This window comes from Carcharodon carcharias, chromosome 20, assembly GCF_017639515.1.
Source record: "Carcharodon carcharias isolate sCarCar2 chromosome 20, sCarCar2.pri, whole genome shotgun sequence".
Classification (NCBI taxonomy): domain Eukaryota; kingdom Metazoa; phylum Chordata; class Chondrichthyes; order Lamniformes; family Lamnidae; genus Carcharodon; species Carcharodon carcharias.
In genome coordinates this window covers 62477738-62503295 of record NC_054486.1, presented here as the reverse complement: position 1 = coordinate 62503295, position 25558 = coordinate 62477738, and the positions used below count along the sequence as shown (strand labels likewise).

The window sequence follows — 25558 nt, the reverse complement described above, 5'->3', positions numbered from 1 at the left end:
ATACAATTTGGAGCAATTGCTGGAAGGAGTAAATTTTTGAACAGTGTTTCATTTCCACAAGCTGTGCTTTTATGCTTCAATTCTGAAGGAATTTTTAAAATAAATTTTACGTGGGAGGAAAATCGAAAGCTAGCCGGAATAGAACTGATTTCTACTATCCTCCTCTTGTGTACCTGTGTTTACCTTGTTATAAAACACTTAGCAACTAAGATGTATCTTTTGTATTCAGAAATTTGGTTTATAGTGTGTGGAAAAGCAACTTTGTCTGCATTAAGAAAACTGCAAACTCATTTTTCTGCCCTGTCTATACTTTATTGATCTTGTTAGATCTCAACCCTTCTGTGTCATGGTCAGTTTGAAAGGGAACTGCTGACATTCTCTAACGCCATTTCAAACTGCCTGTGATCAGTGAATTTAAAGAATAGGAATGGTGTATGTATTTGTTTTAACCTCCTGAATGGGTAGTCAAGAAATTATACAGCAGCAGAATTTTGGAAATTTCTTTTTTTCAACATGTTTATTTTTAAACACTAATCCAACAGTGAATGCTACTTCACTCAATCCCATTCATATTGTCATACACACTCTGGAAAAGTTACAGGGGTTTTAAAAAAAAAAGTTCCAACTTGTAAGGAAAAAAAGAAATGTTAATTTCCCCCTTGTCTGATGTAATTTGAAGATCAAGGTTGCAGGCCTGAGGAGGGGTTGTCTTTAATTGAAAAGTCGGTTAAAGGATTTCAGCAATTGCGGTTTGAAGAGGTTTGTGGAGTTCTCCTAAAGGAATGAGGTTGGTTTCTGGTTGCTTCTTTAATTGATGAACAGTGCTTGTGTTGGTTGATGTCAAGGTAGGCAATGGTCCATTGCACAGTCTGGAGAAAGCACAGGCTTGGGGGCTATGGTCAATATCCCCAGTATTATTGCCTTTTTTGTTTCTCTCTGCTGCAAACAGCATTTCTTCTTTAAAGATTCAAAAGGACAAACATGGTTGTTCCACCTTGCAGCTGTGGTTTCTTCACTAGATAAGGTGGCATTCTTAGACTGAGTCATATTCTGCTTTATTGTTTCTGGATTAATGTTCCATTGATTAAGACATATACCTTGATGGGTTAAAACAATCATTTTTTTTCAAAAGACCCATCCAATTCAGTAATGCCTTCCGAGGATTTTTCAGGTTATGTGTAATTAATGCCGTTTTGGCTGGAATGCATTTTTTTGTCCTTGAGACAGAGTCAGTTCCCTGACTGGGTAATGGAATCCACACAGCAGTATTTCCTGATGTTCAATGACCATTTTGTGGAAGCAATAACCTTTTAAACCAATATTTTGAACAGCTTCTCTGATCAATGCCCACATTCCATAAGGTTTGTTTTTTAAATTATGAATATGCCATATCTTGTGTGACACTTTTTCCCCATCCTGGAAAAAAGTGTTTGCCTAATCTAACCAAAATTCATGTCTTTGAGGATTTTGGATGTAAATTGGCAGGGAAAGTGCAGGAGGAGCCCTGCACCTGCTGAAAATAGAATAAGAATTAGGAAATAATGTTCAGTGCAGGGATGAACATAATCAACATGTTCAGGAGGGGGCATTAAAACTGGTTATATATTTAATTATTTTCATGAAGTTTTGCATTTTTCTTTTGTCATTACTTTTTCACTTATTTTTCTCTCTGCTGCACTTAATTTAAAATAATAGGATCTTTTGGAACAGAAACAAGCCATGACAGCTCAGATACAAAATCTTCATGCCCAAATGGCATCACAGGTATAGTGATCTTTTTGAAGGTATGAATTTTAGTTTATCAAGATCTAAAAATGAATTGTCTTTGAAGCTTTAAAAGTTTAAAAAAGAATCAGACTTAGTTAAATAACCTATGCTAAACTCCACACATTTGCTGTTAACCTTTGTTACATTACAGTAGTTAATAGTCAGCAAACTAGGGCTCTTATGATCCAATGAAGTTGCTTTGCTGAGTGAAGTTGACCAGATTTCTTATTTCTGGTCACATCTAAGGAATCGTACAGCACAGAAGATGGCCATTTGGCCTATCGTGTGCTGAATCTGTCGATTATGCCTGAAAAGTGTATACACTTGGATGTTGGAGGGTAAAGAGGTTAGTTAGGTTGTGATGCTTCCATAGTTGTATACTGATATTGATTACCTAAAATCTTGTCTCCTCTTGGGTAACGTACTTGAAAGCTTTTGACAGCTTTCTGGAACATGACCTGTTGCCTTCAGGAGAGGGAGAGAAAATTCTGGGGGTGTTGAGGGGAGGAGTTGATGGTGGGGGAGATATGCTGCCCAAGCATCTAACACATTATGGATGTTAGCTGACATTCACCTGCAAAACTTTGACACTATCCTACAGAGGGATGTTAAGTTTATGGAAAAAGTATGTGATCAACCAAGATTTGGGGCAGACATTCCATGGTTATGGATCTGTTTCTTAATAGTAACATTTAATGGATGTTCATTTTGCCAGTGGAAATGCTGTTGTACGTTTTAAGTTAGTTTTATGATTATCCACTCTCACTATTTAAGAAAAAACTGTTGTGCACTAAATTTTGAGATTAAAATATTAAATCTGAACTTTCACTTCTAATGGAAAAAATCCACTTTGTTCCTGTGGTAATTTTTACATCTTTGTAATTCAATTCATATTTCTTTAATTAGGAGTGCTTGCATTGCTTGTATGTTACAAACTTCTAACATTCATCTGCAAAGTACTTTTGAGTAAAACAACTTTTCTAAAAAAATATTTTAAGCCATTTACATAGCAATTTCAGTGTATACATATTAATATAACTTTTGCATTTATTCATGTTTTTGTCTTGCTCTCTGTAGAAAATCAATATTCAGAATGAATTTCAATTTATTATGTGTGCTCAATTATTCAGGTTGTGATCAAAAATGCAATCTGCCAAATTATACATCATCATCTTGTTTTAATATGTAGGCTTCTGCAGTATGTGTAGTGGACGAGTTGCAGAAAACGTAAGTCTAGTTAACTCTTTATTGTTAGTCTCATACTTATTTAAAAATAGCATACACAACTGACCTTTTCAATTACAGAGGACCCTGCTTTTGCTTGTTAGACATGGCCACCAGATGGCTGGGGAGTCCTTTGGAAGTTACATCCCCTTCTGTGGTCAAGTGCAGTTCTCTCCACAAACATGTGGGACATATCCTGATCCAAGAGTGGGGTTTGGATTTTGGTGGAACTGGAGAAATAACATTTCTTGTGTGAGGCTTCTTCCTTGAAGGCTCACTTAGCACAAACCTCCCCCTCCCCTAGCACAGCAATTCAGCTAGGAATCATGAAGGGCAGCAATTTAACATGACCATTGGTAAGCAGGGTTGCCTCTAACCTATTTCCGGGTTTAACTGATCCCTAGAGACTAAAACATAATACACTGCCTCGATCATTTGACTTAAATTCCTCTCCCAAACACTTTTTTCTCCTGGGAACCTTGGGTACGTGTACATTTTAAAAGAAGTATTAAATGTAAATCTGTTCTACTCAGCAGTGCTTAATTTTTTTCCTGTCGATTTTAAGTTTAATATGTATTTCTAATCGATATTTACTTTTCCTTCTGGTTTTGATACTAGTGGTTGTTTGCCTGTACTGGCCTGCTATTTATTCGAAAGCTGGAACCACCAGATTCAAAACCTGACTTACAGCTAGTATTGTTATTGGGCATTAAAATTTCAGTGTAAGCAAGCCTGATGCTGTAAGTGAGTATGTTATGATACTAAACCATACAGACCAGGAAAATTCCCGGTTCAGTCTCTGTGTGTTTGTTAATCAATCTTAACTGGGATGGATATTTGTTGAGGGGCAGGATGGGCTTGTTTGGGGTCCTGTTGCAGGGTTCATTAAATGGAGAATGGTAACTGGTGTGAGGTACTGGAGGGTTAACTTATTGGTCCAATAGAGTCAAGTGCCAGTGCCTTGGGGGAAAAAAAAAGATTAGCCTGGTTGTGTTCATTGTTCTAACTTGATCAGCCTTTCCTTATTCTGGCTTCTTTGGTTTACTGACTGCAAAGCCAGTAAGGTAATTCAAGTTCACAGATTTGGCTGCTGTTGCTGCAGCGATCGATGCCAATGAGAACCTGAGAGGTTAATTTGTCACTTCATGTATAATTAATGAATCATTAATGTAATTTTTCAATTTAAAGGATCGCAGAGAAAGAAAAACAAATAAAGATGATGGAGGAATCTTTAGAAGACAGACATCTTCATGTTACAAGCAAAGAACAAGATATACAAGTAAATATTTTGTTTAAAAAAAAAACTAGTTCCTCAGTGTGCATTATTGTGTAGGTTTATCTGATCAGTTCAGCAGTCTGTCCCTTTTACATAAATAAAAATGATCTCTTTAAATCATGAAATTTTGCATCTACCTTATCAAACCTCTCTAGCCCTTCATCTTTACATTCTTTTTGTGAAGAAAAATTCAAGGATGCAGTGAGTCAAGTGACATTGTGTTCTGCAGTAATATTTGAAAAGGGTAGGTCACCTTGGTAGAGATTTGACCTGGGAGCTGGAGTTGTTAGAACAATGATTATAGTTATCTGATGAACAAATAAACAAAATGGCTTCCATCAGATTTGTTTCTCGCTGTTGGTACCTTTTTGTGGCCTTATTGTAATCTGAAAATAATAGAGGCTTGAATTCCATTTATCAACTAAGAGAAGTACGCTCCTTTCAGCCAATAGGGAAAAATTGGGAAAGAATTAATGCTTGTGCTTTAAGAAATCTGTGACTTTTCTGCCTAAAAGTTCCATTGATATTTCTGGTTGGACTTGTCAGAACATTTATTTCCTACCTGTATGTTATAAAATCTGATCAGTTTGGGAATGTGTTTGATATTTTGTCAGAATGTTTACGCAGAAATAGTGCTTGTACAGTTTACATGTTATTTTTAAGTTGCTAAAAGCTAGTGCTTTCTTAAAGTTAGAATGTATATGTAAAATTCTATTTCTTTTCAATTAGCCAGCAAAGATCAAATACCATCAGTATCATGATCTGTGAAAGAAGTTGATCTAAGAAATTAATATCCAGAAGGAAATGAATAGTGACCTCAAATGACCTTGGTCAGATCAGCCAGATGGAGGTACTCTCTCTTCTCTGGTCCCCTAATGCTCAATGACTGCAGCATTTCTTTGGTCATGTGCAAATAGGTTTTCTTTTCAAGACATCATTCCTATGTTTCATTAATTTGAAGCCTACTGATCAAATTGAAGAGTAAGGAAAATGTCTGGGGAACATCTTCTGGTAAAATTAGTGTTCCACTAGCATCAGGTAATAAATAGTGGAACACTGATTTCAAGTTCCTGTAGGTCATTACAGAATTTTTTTTTTTTAAACAAAAGTTGAACTTCATGTTTGGCCCCAAATACAGATGAACCACTTTGGGGGGTTTTTGTCCTCCTGTGTGGCTGCTCCTGTAGTCAGTCATTTGAGTAAGTGGACTACATCTCTGATCGCTCCATTTTAATAGAGGCCTGAATAGTTGTAACAGGAACAAAGATTGAATGAAAATATTTAGCAGCTTGCATAATAAGGGTATGCTGCAGAAAGGTTGAGATGAAAAAGGAAAGAGAAATTTTACAGTTAGCTAAATTTTCAGTTTTGGATGCTTCTGAAGCAGGGGAATCAAGTGTGGGAAGAGGTAATAAATAGAGAAGACCAGGCAAAAGAGCAAGGTAGCAATAAGAGAAGTGATAATCAGAGTGCAGCAGGAAGGGATACAAACTTGTGTGCCAGTGATTAGTGAAAATATAACTCTAGGCTCTCTATTTTAATTCACATAGCATTGTAACAAAACTGATGAGTCATTACAGAGACGTGGCTGCAAGATAACTCAGGCTGGTACTTGAATATTCAAGGGGTACACGACATTTGGAAGGACAGAGAGCCATGAATAGATGGAGGGTTTGCTCTGTTAACTAAGGATGACGTTAGGATAGAGAAAGATGACCTTAGTTCTAAAGAACAAGATGTAGAATCAGTTTGTGTAGAGATAAGAAATAGTAAAGTTAGGCATTTGTGGGAGTAGTTTATAGGCTCCCTAACAGTAACCGTGCTGTAGGACAGAGTATACAGGAAGAAATAATGGGAACTTACGAGAAAGGTACAGTGCTAATCATGGGCTATTTATTTATGTATAGATTGAGTGATTCAGTTTGGCAAAGGCAGCCTGGAAGATGAGTTCATAGTGTGTTTTTGGGACAATTTCTTAGAGCAGCATGTACGAGAGTCAACCAGAGAGCAGGTTATTCCAGTGTGCGATGAGACAGGATTAGGTAATAACCTCTGTAAAGGTGTTCCGAGGTAGCAGTGATCATAACATGATTGAATTTCACATTCAATTTGCGAGAGAGACAGAAAAGTGGGTTTAAGACTTGTGTTTTGAACTTGAGGGCAATTATGAGGGTATGAAGTCAACACTGGCTCAAGTGAACTGAGAAATTAGGTTAAGGGATAAGTCAGCAGAGATGCAGTGGCAGATATTTAAGGAGATATTTCATAACACTCAGCAAATATGCCTTCCAGTGAGAGAGATTCTAGGGGAAGAACTTTGCTTCTGTGGCTAACTAAGGAAGTTAAAGATAGTATCAAATTGAAAGAAAAAGTGTACATTTCCGTTAAGATTATTGGTAGGTCAGTAGATGGACCGAATTTGCTTTTTTAAAAAGCAAAGAATGGCTAAAAATAATAAGGGAGAAATTAGAGTACAAGAGAAAGCTAGCTAGAAAAATGAAACAGACAGGAATTTAAAAAGGAAAAGAATAAGTAAAGTGAACGTTGGCCCTCTAGAGAGAGCCTGAGGAATTAATCATGGAAAACAAGGAAATGGTGCACGAGTTGAACAGTTATTTCGCATCTGTGTTCACAGTAGAGGATACAATTAACATCCCAGAAATAAATGTGTATCAAAAGGTGAAAGGCAGGGAGAAACTTAAAATAATTAGCCACCAGGGAAAGAGTACTGAAAATTATTAAGGCTAAAAACTGGTAAGTCTCCAGGTCCTGATGGACTTCATCCTAAAGTTTTAAAAGAAGTGGATGCATTGGTTTTTTCTAAAATTCCTTAGATTCTGTAAAGGTCCCATTAGATTGGAGAATAGTGAATGTAACTCCTCTATTAAAGATAGTAGGGAGACAGTAAGCAAGAAACTACAGGCCATATAGCTTAATACCTGTCATAGGGAAAATGCTGCAATCTGTTTTTAATGAGGTTGTAGCAGGGCACTTAAATCTCAATGTAATCAGACAGAATCAACATGGTTTTGTGAAAGGGAAGTGATGTTTGGTTAATTTATTAGACTTTGAGGAGGTAACAAGCAATATGGATAAAGGGGAACCTGTGGATGTTGTGTATTTAGATTTCCAGAAGGCATTTTACAGGATGCCACATCAAAATAAGAGCTCGTGCTGTAGGGGGTAACACATTAGCAAGGAGAGAGGATTGGTTAGCTAACAGGAAAATAGATCATTTTCGGGTTGGCAAGATGTAATGACTGGAGTACCACAGGGATCATTGCTGAGGCCTGAATACATCAAAATAAGAGCTGAAGTAGGCCATTTGGCCCTTGAGCCTGCTCTGCCATTCAATAACATCATGGCTGATAAGTTTGTGTTTCGAATTCCACATTCCCATTAACCCCTGATAACCCTTGCCTAATTTATCTAGCTCTGCCTAAAAAAAACCCAATGACCCTGCTTCCACTGCCTTCTGAGACAGAGTTCCAAACTGTCTCAACTCTCAGAAAAAAAAATTCTCCTCATTTTTGCCCTATAAGGGCAACCTCTAATTTTAAAACACTGCGCCCTAGTTCTAGACTTAGCGACAAGAGAAAACATCCTTTCTGCATCCACCTTGTCAAGATCATTCAGGATCTTATACTTCAATCAAGTCACCCCTCACTCTCCTAAATTCCAGTGGAAACAAGCTTAGCCTGTCTAACCTATCCTCATAAGACAATCTGCTTATTCCAGGTATCAATATAGTAAACCTCCTGAATTTCCCCCAATGCATTTGCATCCTTTCTGAAATGAGACCAAAACTGCACGCACTATTCAACATATGGTCTCACCAATCCCCTGTATAACTGAAACATAACTTCCTTACTTTTATGTTCAATTCCCCTTGTAATAAAGGATAGCATTCCGTTAGCTGTCTTGGTTATGCGCTGTATCTGCTTACTAACTTTTTGTGACTCATGCACTAGAACACCTAGATCCCTCTGCACCTCAGAATTCTGCAGTCGTTCTCTGTTTAAGTACTACTCTGCTTTTTTATTTTTCCTGCCAAAGTGAACAACTTCACATTTTCCAACATTATACTCCATCTACTGGATTTTTGACCACTCACTCTATCTAAATCCACCTGCAAACTCTTTGTTGTCTTCTCACACACTTTCCTACCTACCTTTGTGTCATCTGCAAATTTATCTACCATGCCTTGCTACCCTTATCTAAGTCATTGATGTAAGTTGTAAAAAGTTGAGGCCCCAGCACAGACCCCTGTGGGACTCCATTCCTCTCTTCCTGCCAATTAGATAAAGAGCCATTTATGCAAACTCTCTGCTTTCTGCCAGCCAGTCAATCTTCTATCCATATTAATATGTTACCCCCAATACCATGAGCTTTTATTTTCTGCAATAACCTTTGATGTGGCACCTTAACAAATGCCTTCTGGAAAACCAAATACAGTATATGCAACAGTACAGTACAAAAGGCTCCCCTTTATCCACAACACATGTTACTACTTCAAAGAACTCTAATAAATTGGGTAAACATGATTTCCCTTTCACAAAATCATCATGCTGACTCTCCTCTATTGCCTTGAATTTTTCTAAGTGCCCTGCTATAACCTCTTGAATCGATTCTAATGCCTTTCCCATGACAGATGTCAAGCTAACTGGCCTATGGTTTACTGCTTTCTGTCTCCCATCCCTCTTGAATAGAGGGGTTATATTTACTACTTTCCAATCTGATGGAACCTTCCTAGAATCTAGTGAATTTGGGAAAATTAACACCAACACATCTACTATCATTAGTCACCTCTTTTAAGACCCTTGGATGAAGTCCATCCGGACCGGGAGACTTTTCAGCCTGCAGCTCCATCAGTTTGTTGAGTACTGCTTCCCTAGTAATTGTAATTTCACAAAATTCCCCTCCTTTCCACCTCCCGATTGACAGGTATTCCTGGAATGCCTTTTGTATCACCTGTAGTGAAGACAGAAACAAAATCTTTTTTATTCATTTGTGGGATGGGGGTGTCACTGGCCATGCCAGTATCTGTTGGCCAGGCCAGCATCCACTGCCCATCCTCAATTGTCCCCAAGAATTGAATGGCCTGCCAGGCTGCCCCCGAAGGCATCCAAGAGCCAATCACACCGTCATGGGTCCAGAACCACAGGTAGGCCAGACCAGGCGAGGACGGCAGAATTTCTTCCTCAAGGAAACCGGCGAACCAGATGGGCCCCCACAACAACCAACAATGGTTTTATGGCCATCATCAGACCCCTTTTTCTAATTCCAGATTTTCTATTGAATTCAAACCCCTCCATCTGCTGTGTTAGGACCCAAACCGGTGTGCCCAGAGCATCACCCTGGGTCTCAACTATTTACAATCTATATCAATGATGTAGATGACAGGACTGAATGTATGGTTGCTAAATTTTCTGATGACCCATAAAGTGATTGGAATGTAAGTTGTGAAATAGACATGAGTTTGGAAAGGGATATAGCTAGGCTAAGTGAGTGGGCAAAAATTTGGCAGATGCAGTATTATGTGGGAAAATGTGAACTTGTCCACTTTGGCAGGAAGAATAAAAAAAGCAGTATATTATTTTAATAGCGAGGGATTTCAGAACTCTGCAGTACAGAGGGATCTGGGTGTCCATGAATCACAAAAGCTAGTATGCAGGTACTGCAAGTGTTTCGGAAGGCAAAAGGAATGTTGGTTATTGCAAAGCAAATGGAATATAAAAGTAGAGATGTTTTGCTACAGCTGTACAGGGTGTTGGTGAGACCATGTCTATGAGTTCTCTTATGTTTCTAAATCCCAAATTAGAAAACTTGCCTGACCTATAATGATAAAAAGGACCTGAGGAAAATTAGTTTCAAACTGTTAATTTGACTCCTTGTGGAATTGACGCTCTTGATGGTAGGACGCATTGAGGGCAAGCAGGTGGACCTTGCTTACATATTATGTAATTCTGGGTATTATCAGTGGAATAGTGTATTTTCCCAACATTCACCTGTCGCATTTGAAAATAAATATTCCATCTTTTTCACTTACCTTTACACAGGATGGGGAAAGGAATGTTCATAAACTAATAATATACTATGCTTTTATTTTCTTTAATACTTAGAGTTTGCAGAAAGAGAAAAAGACTTTAACAGCTGAAGTGCAAAAGTTGCAGGTTCAGACATCTGAACAGGTAAGATATATTTTAACTTGAGTTCTAAAATTTGGAGTTTCTCCAAATTTTATTTGAATTAGTTTAACTAGCCTGATTTTGGAATAGTATGGTAGTATAATTGTTATGGTAATGGACCGGCACCTAGAGTTTGAGAGTTCAGATAATAAGTAAACCTGGGAAAATATCTATTAAAACTGTCAGATTGAACGAATAATCCATGGTTCAAGGAAGGGAATCTGCCACCCCTTCCCAACCTGGGTAACAATATCAATACAGTCTCTTGTGGTTTATTGCTGATATTCTCGGGATCAAGCAATGAATAATAAACAAATGATTGCCATTACTCACATCCTAAGTGCCCCATTTTAGATTCTTTGTTTGTCACTGGAGGGTGTGGGGTTTTTGTGTTTATTCCTGTGTTCATATTTTCCTATCGCTAGAGTGGTCTCAGACCAATGAACAAAATTCTGGAGTTATAGTTCAGAATTGCCTATGTTATATATTTTATTCCAGAACAGCAAAATATGCAAATAGTGTTGATAGACTTACTTTACATTCAGAAAAACAACTCCTTAAAAGAAAACTTATTTAAAATGTAGCATGTGGAATTAAGCATATTAGTTTGAAGAAGCAAGTATATTGAAAAATTTCCCACTATTATATAAGACGCCAATCAATGTAATTACTCACTTTTGCATGTTTTGGAGATTTTTCTTAAACGCCAATTCATATTACATTTTTTTTGTATGCAGGCTTCAGCTTTATGCATGTTGGAACAGATGCAAAAAGGGTGAGTCACCTTTGTCGTTTAGTTTAAACCAGCATTGTTTTGTTACACTTGCATCAGTTTGATATGTCTTTTTAACCAGTCTTCAAGAACGGGATGAAAAAATAAAAACAGTTGAAGAGCTATTAGAAACTGGACTTATTCAAGTGGCAAACAAAAGGGAAGAAATTGAGGTAGGCCAAGTATTTCAAATTACCCATGACAGAGAACAACACTTCAGTTGTAATTTAAGAAGTCTGGTTTCTTTGTTGAATTTTTCTTTGTGAAGTTAATGAGTGATTAGTTAAGTCAAGTATCAATTATGGTCCTATTGTTACTTGCATGCCAGCTTTGAGAGTTCACCTTGTATGCTTTAATCTGCACCTTTTGTTGTATCTTGAATATGACCCCTTTTACAAACTTATTTAGGATTTAAGCAGCTTTAATTTCAGACATGAGAATATAACCCAATTAGCCTTGGTTGCTTGGATGATAGAAGTAACATTAACTACTAAAACTTGAGACGCCTTGTGGTTTGGACTCAGGTTATAAATATAATTAGTGTACGGGGTGGCGACATGGTAGAGGCAGAGGAGAGAGAACCAAGAGGAGAAAAGATGTTTTCTGACCAATACAATTGCTATGAGTTAATTTAAACTTCTGTGATACTCTTAAACCAGCAATAAAAGGAGCAAGTGGTATCTGTTAGTATCTGCCCATGCCTAGTAAGTTAATCATAGTAGAAATGTGCTTTATGCCATTCTAGGAGTAATCAGTACATTTGTATCCTGCTGCGTTGAGCTCTCTCGCTCCCATTCAAAATAAACAACATTTGTCGTGAAGTTCTCAACCATTCCCTGACCTGAACAGGGAAACAGTTTCTTAACCAAAAACACAATGAACTGCATTAAATTACTTAATGGCATTAACCTTGGCTCAGTAGTGGCATCTTGACCTTGATTCAAGTCCCATTCCAGGGCTTTATGCACATAATCCATTCCAGGCTGACGTTTGTCCTGTTGGAGTGTTGAATCGTCTAAGGTGCCTCCTTTCAGATGAAACATTAAACAGGGGCCTTGTCTACCCTCTCAAACGGAATTAAAAGTTACTGTGGCATTATTCAAAGATGGGCAGAAGAGGTCTGGTGCCCAGGCCAATGTTTATCCCTTGCCCAGTGTCACAAATACTGGTCATTGCTATTCGTGCAACCTTGCTGTGTGCCAATTGGCTGCCCTGTTTCTTACATTACAAAGTTCCAGCTAATAAAGGTCCTTGGGTGGTAACAGGCACCTTTAGTATTAATACATGTCCTTTTTTGTTGTGGAGCTAACTATGCAGATTAGTTCGATGATACACGCTACTTATGCCTGTGTGAAATTGTGGAAGTGAAGAAAAAATAAATTTGTCAAACTTGTGTAAGCACCCATCTGTTCATTGAGAAGTCATTTTATACTGAATTAAAAGCTAACAACAAAAGCTGCTATAGTCAATGTTTTATTTTTTCCTTTGCCAATTTTCATCCCCCTTCTCCATCTGCTTTGCAAAATTAGTTTTACCCATGTTGAGCATTTTCATGCGTTAGCATTTACCAGAATGATGTCTGCGCTCTAAGGGATAAATTACAAGGCTCGATTACACGAACTATAATTCAGAATTTAGTAGGTTAAGGGATGATTTTATTGAAGACTACAAGATACTGAATTTATGAGCGGATAGATCTTTTAGGAGTGAAATTAAGAAACACTTCATGAAGGGTGATAGAAGTTTGGGACTCTTTGACAATTGATAGGTCAATTGTTAATTTTAAAATTCTAATTGATTTAATATATTTTTGTTGTCCAAAGTTGTTAAGGATATAGGACAAATGCAGGTAGATGGAGTTCAGCCTCAGCTCAGCCATGATCTCACTGGCAAACAGGCCCAAGGAGCTAAATGGCCTACTCTTGAATCTAGATTCTGACTATTCCCAGGCAAATAAAAGGCTTCCTATCCTTGCCCCTTATTCCTTGCAGGGTCACTGGAAAGCATACAAGGCCAATAATTTAAAAAACATTATTTGCTACCGTGGAGCTTTGTTTTCTGTCTGATAGCTAATTCAGCATAGAATCTAGATTGTTGGCTCAACTATTCGTGGCCCAAACTCTCAAAGGTTGAAACAAAAACTTTTATTTTTTGGCATTATTGTGAAATGAAGTGGCCCAAGGATATTGCATTTCTTTATTGCTGTGGTAACCTCATTTGATTTTACTGGCAATATATGATGAAATTGATGCACTTTTGTTGAATCTTTGTGGGATAAATGGGTTGAGTGCACCATTCTTGAGAGTATCCTTCATTGTGGAAATTATTTCAATAGGTAATTGATACGTATTGCTTGAACCCAGAAATTTCTGATTGTTGTAATTCTGAACTGGACACATGAACTGACTAAATTCTCTATTTTGTATTTTACACTCCATTTTCAAGGACTTGAGGGAAGAAAATAAAACTTTAAACCAAAAGATTCAAGAGCTTCAAATGACAAATGCTGAACAGGTGAAGTGTAATTTATTTTCTTGGCAATTTCAAATATAGCACTGTTAAAACATATTAGGCAGGTGTCAGTCACAATAACTCAAATAACCATCGTTATTCATACTGTTTCACTTGTTGCCAATCATGAGTTAATATACGCACAATAAAAACTAATTGTGAACCAGCTATTTGTGCAATCTCTCATTTATTTTTTTCAATTGAACCAAAAGCTACCACAAAGCAATCAAATCACTTGTGCTAATTTGAGCTGTGAATTTTTTTCACTCTGGCAAGTATGCACTGAAATTTCATTGGAGAACACAATTATATAATTGAATTTGTAATGACCATTTCTTGATCAAAACATTTCCAATAAGTTCATCCCACACAATACAAATATATACTGAGGTCTTTAAGTGATGAACATAGTTGCTTGTAACTTGATGTTACAGACTGCTCTGTAAAAAAAAAAACAACTAGTATTTATATATCAAGCTATTTTTCAATGCTAGTAAGGTATGCAATATTATTTTAGTTCATTGTAAGTTATGTTGCTTTAAATTTGCTGTGCAAATAGCAGTGAACGAGCCACTGACTGGTTGGTTGGTTGGCAGGCAAACTGCATTGACATCTTTTTGTAGGCAATGCCACAAAGCGGGCTTCTTTGACAAAGGATATACAAAAAAAATCTCATGATTGCACTTCCATTTTAATCATCTTTAATTATTTTTTCTGGAACCATTTTTGTCTTTCCTTGTCTTATCAGGAATATACCTATCTTTGTTTACCTTTTTTGCCCTCCTATCTCCAATTTATCTGGTGCTTTGTTCACCACCTAAGAACCACTTGGTCTCTTGTCTCATCTGACTCCCTGTACCATCAACTTCCACAGCTGGTGCCCTGAACTCTAATAGGATATTCCTCATCTGTCATGGGACCCTTTTGGGAACCCTGCCTCAGCAGAAAGAAAAGCAGTGTTCCAATACTGGTTGGAAACAGGCTTTTGTGGTAGTTAAATACACTTAACTGCTTTAAATATTTTTCCCATTGTTTTCAGGGATGCTGAAACAATTTAGGGACTCTTCAAGTGATTACTGGAATTAAGGTTTTTTTTAAAATGCAGAGGTTGTGTTCCTTGCGGTGTTCCCAGATTATATCAAGCAAATATCGTTTAAGTAGTAAAATTACCTAGATCCATGATGGAGAAGTCAGTTAGCTTTCTAAAGCTTCTGCATGAGGATTTTCCCTCACCTTTGCATTTTTTATTTGCCCCATCCTTTAGGTGAATTTATTTGAGCAATATATCTGTTTGCCCAAGATGTTGACTATTAGTAATAGGTTTAATTTTACTGTGAAATAATGCAGCATTTGTTTTGCTACCTTGAACTTTTTAGGTTGCTTCTGCATCCATGGTGGCAGAACTTCAGAAAACGTAAGTACTATGTTATTGAGCAGTCACAATATACTTCAGGGCTGTTTTTTTTTAACATGCTCATTCCTATTTCTTCAACTATAGAATTCATGAGAAGAATGAAAAAATTGACTCTATTGAAAGTGTGTTGCAGTCACAGTTGTGTGCAATTGAAAATAATGACAAAACAATGCAGGTACTCTGTCTTTTAACTTATTTGAAAAGTGTTTTGTATCAACTAATTTCTTCTCTGCCTCCTGTCAGTCACCCATTCCTCTTCCAGGCTCGCTGTGTTTAAATCTCTCGCATCTTTCCATCTGGTCTTAGGTTGCTGTCTTCTCCTCCTCCCTGGCAATTCCATCTCCATTCCTCTCCTCACCACATTTCCCCTCTTTCTTTCTGCAACAGATGGCCATACTATTGCAATCTCTTTTCAGGTACTTTCTTTGATATGCTCTCGATCTTCACTGATCCCCCTGATGTGCTGGTTCCTGATTTTGTCCTTTCTCGTTACTCCACCCATCCATCTCATTATCTGCATCTCATATTATTATCCGGTCGTTGTTCCTTTCTTCTTGATGTTGCCCAAGTTTCATCGTTACATAACAAGGCCGGTCTCACATCTGCGTTGTGGATTCTTCCTTTCAGTTTCAATGATACTTTTCTATCAGATAATGCTCCACTGCACTTCTTATTCCAATTACTCCAGTCCGAGCTAATCTGTTGCTTAATTTCCATCTCTAAATTTCTGCCACCACTGACCTCAGCCATAATGCATTCCAAATGTTCTTGTAATTTCCCTGTACCGTGTTTTTCCAAGTTTTCACATGTTGTTAATGCAGCACTATTGGTTAAATAAAAAATGTTTTTGTCTTCAAAGGCTTTAAAAAATGACAATGATGTGCTCAGAGAGCAAGCAAAAAATGCTCAACAGGTAATGAATTTCCTCAATGTTCTATGCTTTGGTCATTTTTTGTTGCAGATTTCCAGTAAGATGGATATTAAAGTAGCCATGATACACCAAAGTCTTGCATAAATGCTCTTTGTGTCCAATAATGTACTTAAAAATGTGGCAATTTAAGCTGCATTTAGTGGTGTTGCCTCCAGTTAAATATTTTCTTATTTTCTTGTTTAGGAAGATTGCAATGATGTGAATTTGCATTTTGTTTGGGAAGATTGCTGTGATGTGAATTTGCATTTAAGAAAAACCTTTCCAAGATTTTGACACTGAATTTTGATGTAACTTCATTCTGAATCCATAGGTTTCTACTGCAGCAAAACTGGAAAATCTTGAGGAAACGTAAGTTTTTTTTTCGGTATGTTGAAGCATTAATTCATAAATAATATAGGTTCTCTGACTTGAGTTTTCTTTTGCTTAAAGAATTAGAATGCAAGAACAAGAAGTTGACTCTTTGAAAGCTGCATTGGTAGACAGTAGAGAAGCAGCTGCTAAGAAGATGTCTGAAATTCAGGTAACCTGAATTCATTATGACAGAACCAGTGACCATCTGATTTCTGGCTTCTATGCTTTTATTTTTAAAAAAGAAACTACAAAGCAGGACAGAACAAATATCTTCATTTGTTCTTTCCTATTCTCATCAGAACTGAGAGAAGTAATATGGTGTCTGTGACATTGGCCTTTTAACTTGCATGCAATAATATGATGACTTCATCATATCCATGCTTCCTTTAGGGAGAATCCAAACATTATTCAGAGGTTAGGAACTTTATAAGCAGAAAGTTTCTGTGCAAACCTCTAATGCAGCATACTGGTTCTTCAGTGTCGCACCTCACCACATTGACCTCAGTCTTTGCTTTTTTGAAGAAAAGTTAAAATTTTCTCTGCCTTCATTCTTTCAATGGACAATATAGAAACCATATAAACTTGTTTATACGTTGTTAAGTGGATTGTTTATATATTCTTAACTAGGTATTTTACATTCAATATTTTATTGCAAGCTTGATTTTTAAAAAAAAATTATTAAAGTTTTGAAATGCTGTCAAGTTAGTGTCTTTCAAGATGTTTCATACTACATAAAAATTGTTTTGAAAGTTGTAAATATTAATTATTGTATGAACTTAGCTCAATTTATTTTGTTCACTGACATTTAAATATTTATGCCCTTAATAATTCAGGCCTTATACTTCTCATTTGGCTTTATTTGTCCATCCCTCAGTAGGAGGGAAGACTGCTTTTGGGGAAGTTGTATACCTGGAAACAAAATATCATTTATTAATTCGTCTCACTTTAGGTTTACAACCCAAATTATGTTGTCACTGTGCATATGAATTCTATCCTGCTTGGTTCAAGAACTTGACTTCAAAATAGTGCAGTGGTCCTTGTTAGTTCATGAAGTTTGTGTGCATTTTGCCAGGAATTTTTATTGCTTTTGGTTTTAAATTTTATTTTTGGTTTTAATAGGATGTCTTGCAAGAAAATGATGAATTGAAATTGCAGGTACACCAGTTACATTCAGAAATCAATAAACAAGTAAGTATTTTATCAGTACCTTCTGGAATTCTGATGCGCTCGATGATGAACCTCTCAAAGATTAGTGTATATGGAGGGGTTTTGGCTCAACGTTGCATAGAAACCTAAGCTTGTTTTACCCCTGTCCCCAAATCCCTTAATAGTTAACTAATTTTGAATTAACTTTATGTCCACTTCCCCCTCCCACCTCTCTGGCGATGGATGATATTTAACTCTTGGTATTGTTTTGGCAAGGGATATTCGCATAGTGGCTAAATCCAGTGAGGAGGGAGTTAAAATGTATTTTGTCTCTTGGGGAAAATTACTACAAATTTGTAATAGCCTAGAAAAAAGTTGGGCAATTTTATTCGTGTTTTGGTAGGAAAAGTGCTCGAAATTTACTCTCTGATGAACTGTCTGTAACTTTGATACAGTTAAAACTGCTGTGCTTAAGGCATATGAGTTAATTCCAGAAGCTTAGACAAAAATTTAGAAATCTGAAAGAGAATCTTACTTTTGTGGAATTTGTTAGAGAAAAATAAATGGTTTGATTAGTGGTATAATGCTGTGAAGCTGGATCAAGATTTTGAAAAACTTAGAGAAGTGCTGTTAATAGAGGATTTTAAAAAGTGTTCCTTTAGGAATCAAATCCCACCTAGAAGACTGTAAAGTTTGTAAAACAGGGGAGGCAGCTGTGTTTTGCTGATGGTTACGAATTATCCCACAAATGCATTGTATGCGTTTGCAGACAAATGTTTGCAAACTGGAGAGGTAAGAGAAATAATAGTGAACAGAACTCTTAATTACAATGAAGGGGAGAGTAGAAATGAAAGTTGCTTCTCAAGCAGTGAAAGAGACAGTGGGGAAGATGAATCTGATTCAAGGAGATCAACATGTTACAATTGCCATAAGACAGGGCATGTGAAGGCAGACTGCTGGAAGTTGCAAATTAAGACCGAAGCTTTTGTTGGAGTGTCTAGTGTTTCTTCAGAAAATGCTGTACCAATGAGTGAAGCTTGTGACAAACTGAAAGCATCTGACATATTTACAGTAGTTTTAAATTGGAACATAGATTATGGGAGTTTTATGTTTGAGGGTGACATATTTTTGTCTGATAAAGGAGCCATGGTGATGGATATGGGGTTGGCGCAAAGCTTGATGTTAGCAAAAGACGTGAATTTCCCTCCAGAGAGTTAATTAAATAAAAGTATATTCAGGGCATTGATGGAAATTGTTTACGTGTTTCATTGTGTGGAATGAATTTAAACTGTGCTTCAGCCAGTGGGTCTGTCAGTGCGGGAGTGGAGTCCAAAAGACCTATTAATAATCTCATCTTGGGGAATGATCTTGCTGGAGATCTTGCCCTGTGTCCATACGTTTCCACAAAATCTGTTGAAGTGCGCTAAGATAAGGATGTAACAGCCAGATCAGTGGGCTTTGAAAAACATACTTGCCTGTGAATTTATTCCAAAAGACCAATGATTTTACTCGAGGGGTGCCTGAAGAGTCAAAAGCTCAAAGCTCTGAAATCAAAAAGGTACTGAAGCCTCAGACTGACAGCAAAGTGTTGAAACAAGCTGGAAGTTGGATCTGTCTCAATTAAACTTACCTGAATAATCTTAGTCACAGTTGTCAAAATAGACTATAGCAGCAGAATTCTAGGCTAATAGGCAAATGAAAGAGAGATGGTGCTTTAAACGAAAATGACTTGGCTCTAACTGCCGCTGTTACAATGAAACTACAAGGACGGATTAGAATCCTACAGTGGAAAATAAAACTTCAAAATGAAGAAGCTGTGTCTCTTGCTCGGAAGGAATTGGACAGAGCTTGTGCTAAGTGGGCAGACAAAAATTTAAATTTTTTAAAAAATAATTTTTTAAAATCAAAACATCGATGAAACCTGAATGATATTCTTAAAAGCAGGCGAAACTTAATCCTACCTTTAAACAGGAGAAAGACAACTTGGGTGGTTGGCTAGCTGAGACTTTTTTCAAATTTGAGCATTAAAAAACATACAGCTCTGAAAGTGAATGGAGATCTAAAGGTCAAATTTGAAGATGATGATCCAAAGACTGAGTTTAAAAAGTCAACACCCTGATAACAATGTAGGACCTGGTTTTAAAGAAGAACAAAAGGAAACACTGAATCCAAAGGGTAAAAGTTTTGAAGTTATCGGTCTCATTTCTTGGGAAAATAAATCTTGTGGGAAATTTTCAGCTTCCCCATTCAATTGTGAAGATGCTAAACTTTTAATGTTGAAAAGGTTCGAATGCCCTGGCCTATTGGATAGGCACAAACAGGAATATACAATAGGATTCCACTTCAGTGTGTCTGAACTGAAGTATCAGATATAGCTGTGAACTGCTTCTCTGAACACTAACCATGTGGATAAATCCACATATCGCTACTTGAGTATGGGTCAACATATTTTACAGCTGATTGCAATTGAGAATTGTATCTTCAATATTTAGTACTTAGGGAGAATTGCCTGGACTAAATGTGGAAATTAATAATCATCCCACAATAATAAAATAGACTCCAATTTTCTGCAAATTAAATTTCATGATTTCAGCAGAATGGTGAATATGTCTGAAAAAATGGTGCGAGTTTTTTTTTAGGTTCTTACACTTTTGTGTGCCAATTTCCTTTATTCCTTAAGGTGTTGACTACTTGGGTATAATGCATGTTAATACCTTGCGCAAGTAACCATTGTTAATATGAGCCATGGCAGCATGTATTTGCAGTTATTCACAGTGGGCGTGCTCCCAGAGAAACACTATCCTTTCTCCCCTTGATTTCCACCCTCCACCTCCTCCCCCAGCCTACATGTACAGATTTCAACAGAAATCACTAAATGATCAAGAGCATAAACTGTAGGCTGAAGACTTTGCCAAAATTGACCTATTTTGATGCCTTAGAAAATGCTGTTTCTAACCCTCACCCTGAATATTACATTTTGCTATATGTGTAAGTAAATATTTTTCATTTGCTGAATTGATCATTGCACCTTATGTCCTAAATTTCTTGTCTTTTATAATATGAAGAATATTACTGTAGTATCCAATTTTGAGAAAATTGGTTTTATTTGTTTTTTGTTTGTTTAGGCTGATTCTGTATCCATGGTGGCAGAACTCCAGAAAGCGTAAGTCCTATATTAGAATAATTTAAGGAAGTTTTTTTTTAAAAAAAAACATGATTACTAACAGCAATTTCTACTTCTACAGACTTGCTGACAAGGCTAGAGAGATCAAAAAAGTTGAAGACCAGTTGGAAAAGGAGCTGCTTAAGTTAGAAAATAATGAGCAAAAATTTCAGGTATATGAATTTTTCTCGTTGACTTACGTATGTCATGTTGCATTATTTTTAAACGTGTAGTGCTGTATATGTGCCTTCAAGTTATGTGTTATTTAGGTCTTTTATGTTTTACTGTGGTTCATTCCTACCATTTGTCATTATGTAAAGGATTTGCAAGAAGATCACAACTTGCTGAAGAAGCAAGTAGAAAATGTCCAGCTTCAAACAGCGGAGCAGGTAATTAGCCAATTATAAAAATGAAATTTGCTTTCTTGATGTTTATATTTAGCAGAGCTTTGAGGCTTTATAATAGCGCTAGAAGACCAAACCTACACTCTCAGATTGCACTCTCTATCCTAGTGACTCTGTCTGTCTCCTGCCTCTGTTTTACCATCAGTGGTGAACTTCTAGTTGTCAAACCGCTGAATTTTGCAATGCTCTCTGGATAGTTTCAGCTGGCTACATCACTCCCTATCATCAAAAATCGCCTTGAGGCTTACCTTTGGCTATCAGTCACTCTGATTTGCAGTCATGTTCTATAATTGCTCAGTTCATTCCACAGCCTAGTGAAGGGCCATGGGGATGTTTTGCTGTTTTCGAATTCTATACGAGTTTAGACTGCTGTTACTGGGTCAGCATCCAATGGAATGAAACATCTGTTTAAATTGTCCCTATTGAAGTAGCTGACATGGAACATGATGCATTTATTCTCTTATAGTTATACCCTGGATACTGCATATCTAGATGGGCTTTATTATCTAGGAAAAATAATTACTGGTCTATTTAATAAAATCTTTGTATCTTTAAAAAAAAACTTATTTGGAATCAGGATAGTCATTTTTCTTTAAGCCATTTATGTTATTCTAGTTCCTTATTTACTTTGGGGCCCTATTCCAGAAATTAACTTATTTTGTTTTTGATGGTTTTTTAAAGTATTGCTAATATGAGGGCATGCGTACAAACGTTAATGGGCGTAAACTAGAAATAATGGCCCAGAATTTGCTAGAAGAATAACTGCGTGTGAGCAACACACACTGATTAGTGTGCAATTCGGCCAGCAACTTGTAGAGAGGAAGCAATACTCATGTCATGGAGTCTCTTCCTCGCTACAAGTTGCTGGCTGATTTGTGCCCCTTTGTTAGTTTTGCAGGAACAGCATCACACCCTTGACCTCCTTGTGACTTTCATGAAGGTGCTGCATTTGCATGTTAACTTTGTAGCACACTTGAGGGACAGTTGGGTCTAGTAGTTAACAGCGCAAGTATTCTTTTCTTGTCGTGTTTATTTGCCAATCAGCCTTGTCTTATTAAAGAAGTGGGCAATAAAAGTGTGGAGTTTGATTCTTTTCAGGTAGCGAATTATTTTAGACTTTAACAATGTAAAGTTCCAAATATACATTTTTACACTCTTGTGCTTCTGTGTCTCAATATAATCTATCTTCTTCCTTCTTTTTTTGTAGCTGATTTGACATCGGATTCACTTACTCTAATTCCTTGCATCCCAATCCTCCCGTTTATTTCACATAGATTAAGGAGATAGGTTGTTTGTCCCAGTGTTCACAAAGGTCCCAGATGCAGTATTGCCCTCACTGTCAGTTTGCACTTGCAGCAACTTTGTGGGCAAAAAACATTAGCAAGTCTAAGCGGACATATTCCAACTAAATCTGGACCATTCTTTAATAATTAAGCTTTAATTATTTCTGAATATGTTTCATCAATTTGTTTCTGCCCAAGTTTAAGACAAGTAAAATTTTTCATTGTTTTATTCATTCGTATTTGTTACTGAATTTTTAGAAATCTGAGGTCTGTTTCATATACGTTGTAGTAAAAATAAATAGGGATAGCAAATGTTTTTAAACAACTTGTGATATGGTATTGCATGTCATGCAGATTAATACTGTTTAAATTCTTGATGGAAACCGTTGGAGGTCAGGCAAATGTATTTTGATCTTTGAATGTCGCTCCCTTATTTTAGTTTGTAAAACCTTCCGAGGATAATTGTTATTTTCTGACCTAGGAAGATTGTCCATATTAGTGATATTTCAACATGTATTTTGTGAATTTTTGCATCTTTAGGTTTCCACTAAAACAAATCTGATAAAGGAATCTCAAATTATGTAAGTATATTTCAAAATTGTTAATTTTTCGAAAGTAATATACAGGCTATCTGACCTTGATTTTACTTACAGAATTGAAAGTAAAGAACAAGAAATTAATAACTTGAAGGCTACACTTTGCAACAGCAGAGAGGAAGTTGCTATCTTTGTTACAAAATTGCAGGTAATCGGAGCACTTTTCAATGACTGTATTTTAGAGTATATGAACTTACAAGTTTGTATTTCTCTAATTGAATTTCCCTTTTCTGAAAAAAAAAGGATCTTCAGCATGAAAACGCAGGACTAAAAATTCAAATTCAACAGTTGTACGATAAAACCAATGAACAGGTAAGGTTTTAGACAAGATGGTAGTAAGTTTTATTTGTCTCCCTTGTGTATCTTTTTATCATTTTATGTTTGCACAATGAGTTTGAAGTATTGAGAATCTTGATATTTCCATTTTCCTACTTGGCTATAATTGCTGATCAAATTGATAAACCATTAATCCTTAATGCCTACGGTATCTCAGTCCCATGCCCAAAGAAGAATATTTGTCTTTTTTGAAGTGCTCCATTCCACACATACATGCCCCCAAAAAAATGGCATACTGCTCCAACTTGTACATATCTGGGCTGATAGCCTAAAGTGCAAATGTATTTGATAGCATTGTATAGTGACTAAATTTATATTTTACTTAATGTAAGTTTATTTAAAAATATTATTAATTCGAGTATGAACACAAGCAAATTATATGCAGGTTATGTTGCTTTTATCAAATATTTGTTCTGATATGAAAGTTACTGATGCATTTTGGAGGTACGTTGTACCTTGTACATATACGTTAATATTTTTATTTTAAACCACTTTTATTGCCTTGAAACAGGACTCTGCACTGCTCAAGAGTGAAGTATTGCTGAATGTGTAAGTGAACCATCAGGCGCAATTTTATTTTTTCCCTGTTCATCAATTTTTATTTAGCATAAAGAAAGCTGATAAGTTAATATCAGTTTTCAATAGCCACCTTTTCATATAGTGAAGGCACAATATTGCAGATGTTGGAAATTGGATGTAAGAAAACAATGCTGGAAAAATTCTTATCTGGCAGCATCTGTGGAGATGGAAAAAGTTATTTTTTTAAATAGAATATGATGCTTCATAACTCTCTTTCTGCCAGACCCAGAGTTTTTCCGGCACTTAGTATTTTTACCTTTTCTTCAGACACTAGCTTAGTTTTTTCCATGCATGTGCTAAATGCTAACAGATGGCGGAATGTGTCCTAATTAAATAATGCACGACTTAATAGCACACTACATTTGTGTAATTAGGTTGCGTAGTCTTGTCAGTTGAAGGGTTTTTTTCACAAATTGATATATTCTTCATTTGTTTCAGTGCTTAATAGGTTAATTGAAGGAGCTGGTGGTACTACATTGAAGTTAAATGTAAAAACATGACACTCTACAGTACTGAATGTGAACAATCATTTGGAGAAGGGATGGAATTTTATGCCAACATTTTAATTGTAATTATCTTTAGACTTTCGGGAAAAGACCAGGAGATTGATTCTTTGCATCGAGAAATGGAGTCACTAAAGGCAGCGGTTAATCAGCAAAGGAAGAAAAACAATGTAAGTGTAACTTTAAGTAATATGTGATAGTTCTTTGAATGACAGATCTAATATTCCTGACTGGGAGCTATTGTTTTTGCCTTCCAAAAACATGAATTACAATACATGCGGCACAATTTGATTCTGTGAACAGCAGGCATTATTGCTCATTGAAAGAGGAGTAAAACTTGTGGAATTAAAAAAAAAAAATTTGTTCACCTTCATGGTCATAATTTGCCATATGGCTGTTCATGATTTATCCTCCTGTAATTTAACAGTTTTACCATGTTACAGTTGTATCTATTGCAAGCACTGTGTATATAGGTATATAGCAATATATAGGTCTTTAGGTCATCTACGGAGGATGTCTGCTTACGTACCAGAACTGACTGACAAGCTGTTCAGCCTTGCTCACCGGAGGTTCAAGATAAAGGCATACGAAGTACTCAGTCTCCCTGTGCGGACTATGCACTAGCATTCCATGCCAATGAACGCCTTGAGCAGCAAATGGATAGACTCCCTCATGCCTCTAAAGAGTTTGGTTTGATTATCCATATCAGGAAGACAAATGTCATGGTTGAGGATGTTGCCATGCCACCACCTATCAGCATTGACCATGTGAAACTGGAGGCTTTGATAGTTTTACATATTTAGGCTCCACAATCACAAGTAATCTGACCTTTGATGCTAAAATCAATGTGCGTGCAGCAAAAGCTGCAGCTGTATGTCCAAGCTGGGAAAGAGTGGAACAGTAGGAACCTGATTGCAGCCTCAGCACATTCCTCTGCAGTCGTGAGACATGGACAACATATCTTAGGCAGGAGGAAAGGAGAACAGTTTATATCTTCACTGTCCCAGTCATGTCCTCGGCATCTCTTGGCACCAACTCTGAGGTCCTGTAGTGGGATAATTCCATCAGCATACATTCATTGCTATGTCAACAACATTAGCATTGGCTCGGCCAG

General features: G+C 36.7%; 1 protein-coding gene across 9 annotated transcripts in view; it reads left to right on the top strand.

Annotated features, from left to right (window-relative positions):
- ktn1 (kinectin 1) overlaps positions 1 to 25558 on the top strand; it is a 116212-nt gene that overhangs the window by 51407 nt on the left and 39247 nt on the right. For 8 of the 9 annotated variants that reach the window (XM_041213857.1, XM_041213854.1, XM_041213856.1 and 5 more), the window contains 21 exons: positions 1696 to 1764; positions 2957 to 2994; positions 4180 to 4270; positions 10390 to 10458; positions 11193 to 11230; positions 11310 to 11400; positions 13673 to 13741; positions 15115 to 15152; positions 15237 to 15327; positions 16012 to 16065; positions 16394 to 16431; positions 16513 to 16603; positions 17554 to 17622; positions 20706 to 20743; positions 20826 to 20916; positions 21064 to 21132; positions 22971 to 23011; positions 23084 to 23174; positions 23270 to 23338; positions 23874 to 23911; positions 24524 to 24614. In XM_041213857.1, the coding sequence (XP_041069791.1) occupies positions 1696 to 1764; positions 2957 to 2994; positions 4180 to 4270; positions 10390 to 10458; positions 11193 to 11230; positions 11310 to 11400; positions 13673 to 13741; positions 15115 to 15152; positions 15237 to 15327; positions 16012 to 16065; positions 16394 to 16431; positions 16513 to 16603; positions 17554 to 17622; positions 20706 to 20743; positions 20826 to 20916; positions 21064 to 21132; positions 22971 to 23011; positions 23084 to 23174; positions 23270 to 23338; positions 23874 to 23911; positions 24524 to 24614 (1374 nt within the window). The remainder of the gene's footprint in view (positions 1 to 1695; positions 1765 to 2956; positions 2995 to 4179; positions 4271 to 10389; positions 10459 to 11192; positions 11231 to 11309; positions 11401 to 13672; positions 13742 to 15114; positions 15153 to 15236; positions 15328 to 16011; positions 16066 to 16393; positions 16432 to 16512; positions 16604 to 17553; positions 17623 to 20705; positions 20744 to 20825; positions 20917 to 21063; positions 21133 to 22970; positions 23012 to 23083; positions 23175 to 23269; positions 23339 to 23873; positions 23912 to 24523; positions 24615 to 25558) is intronic. The other variant, XM_041213860.1, reaches the window with a different exon arrangement.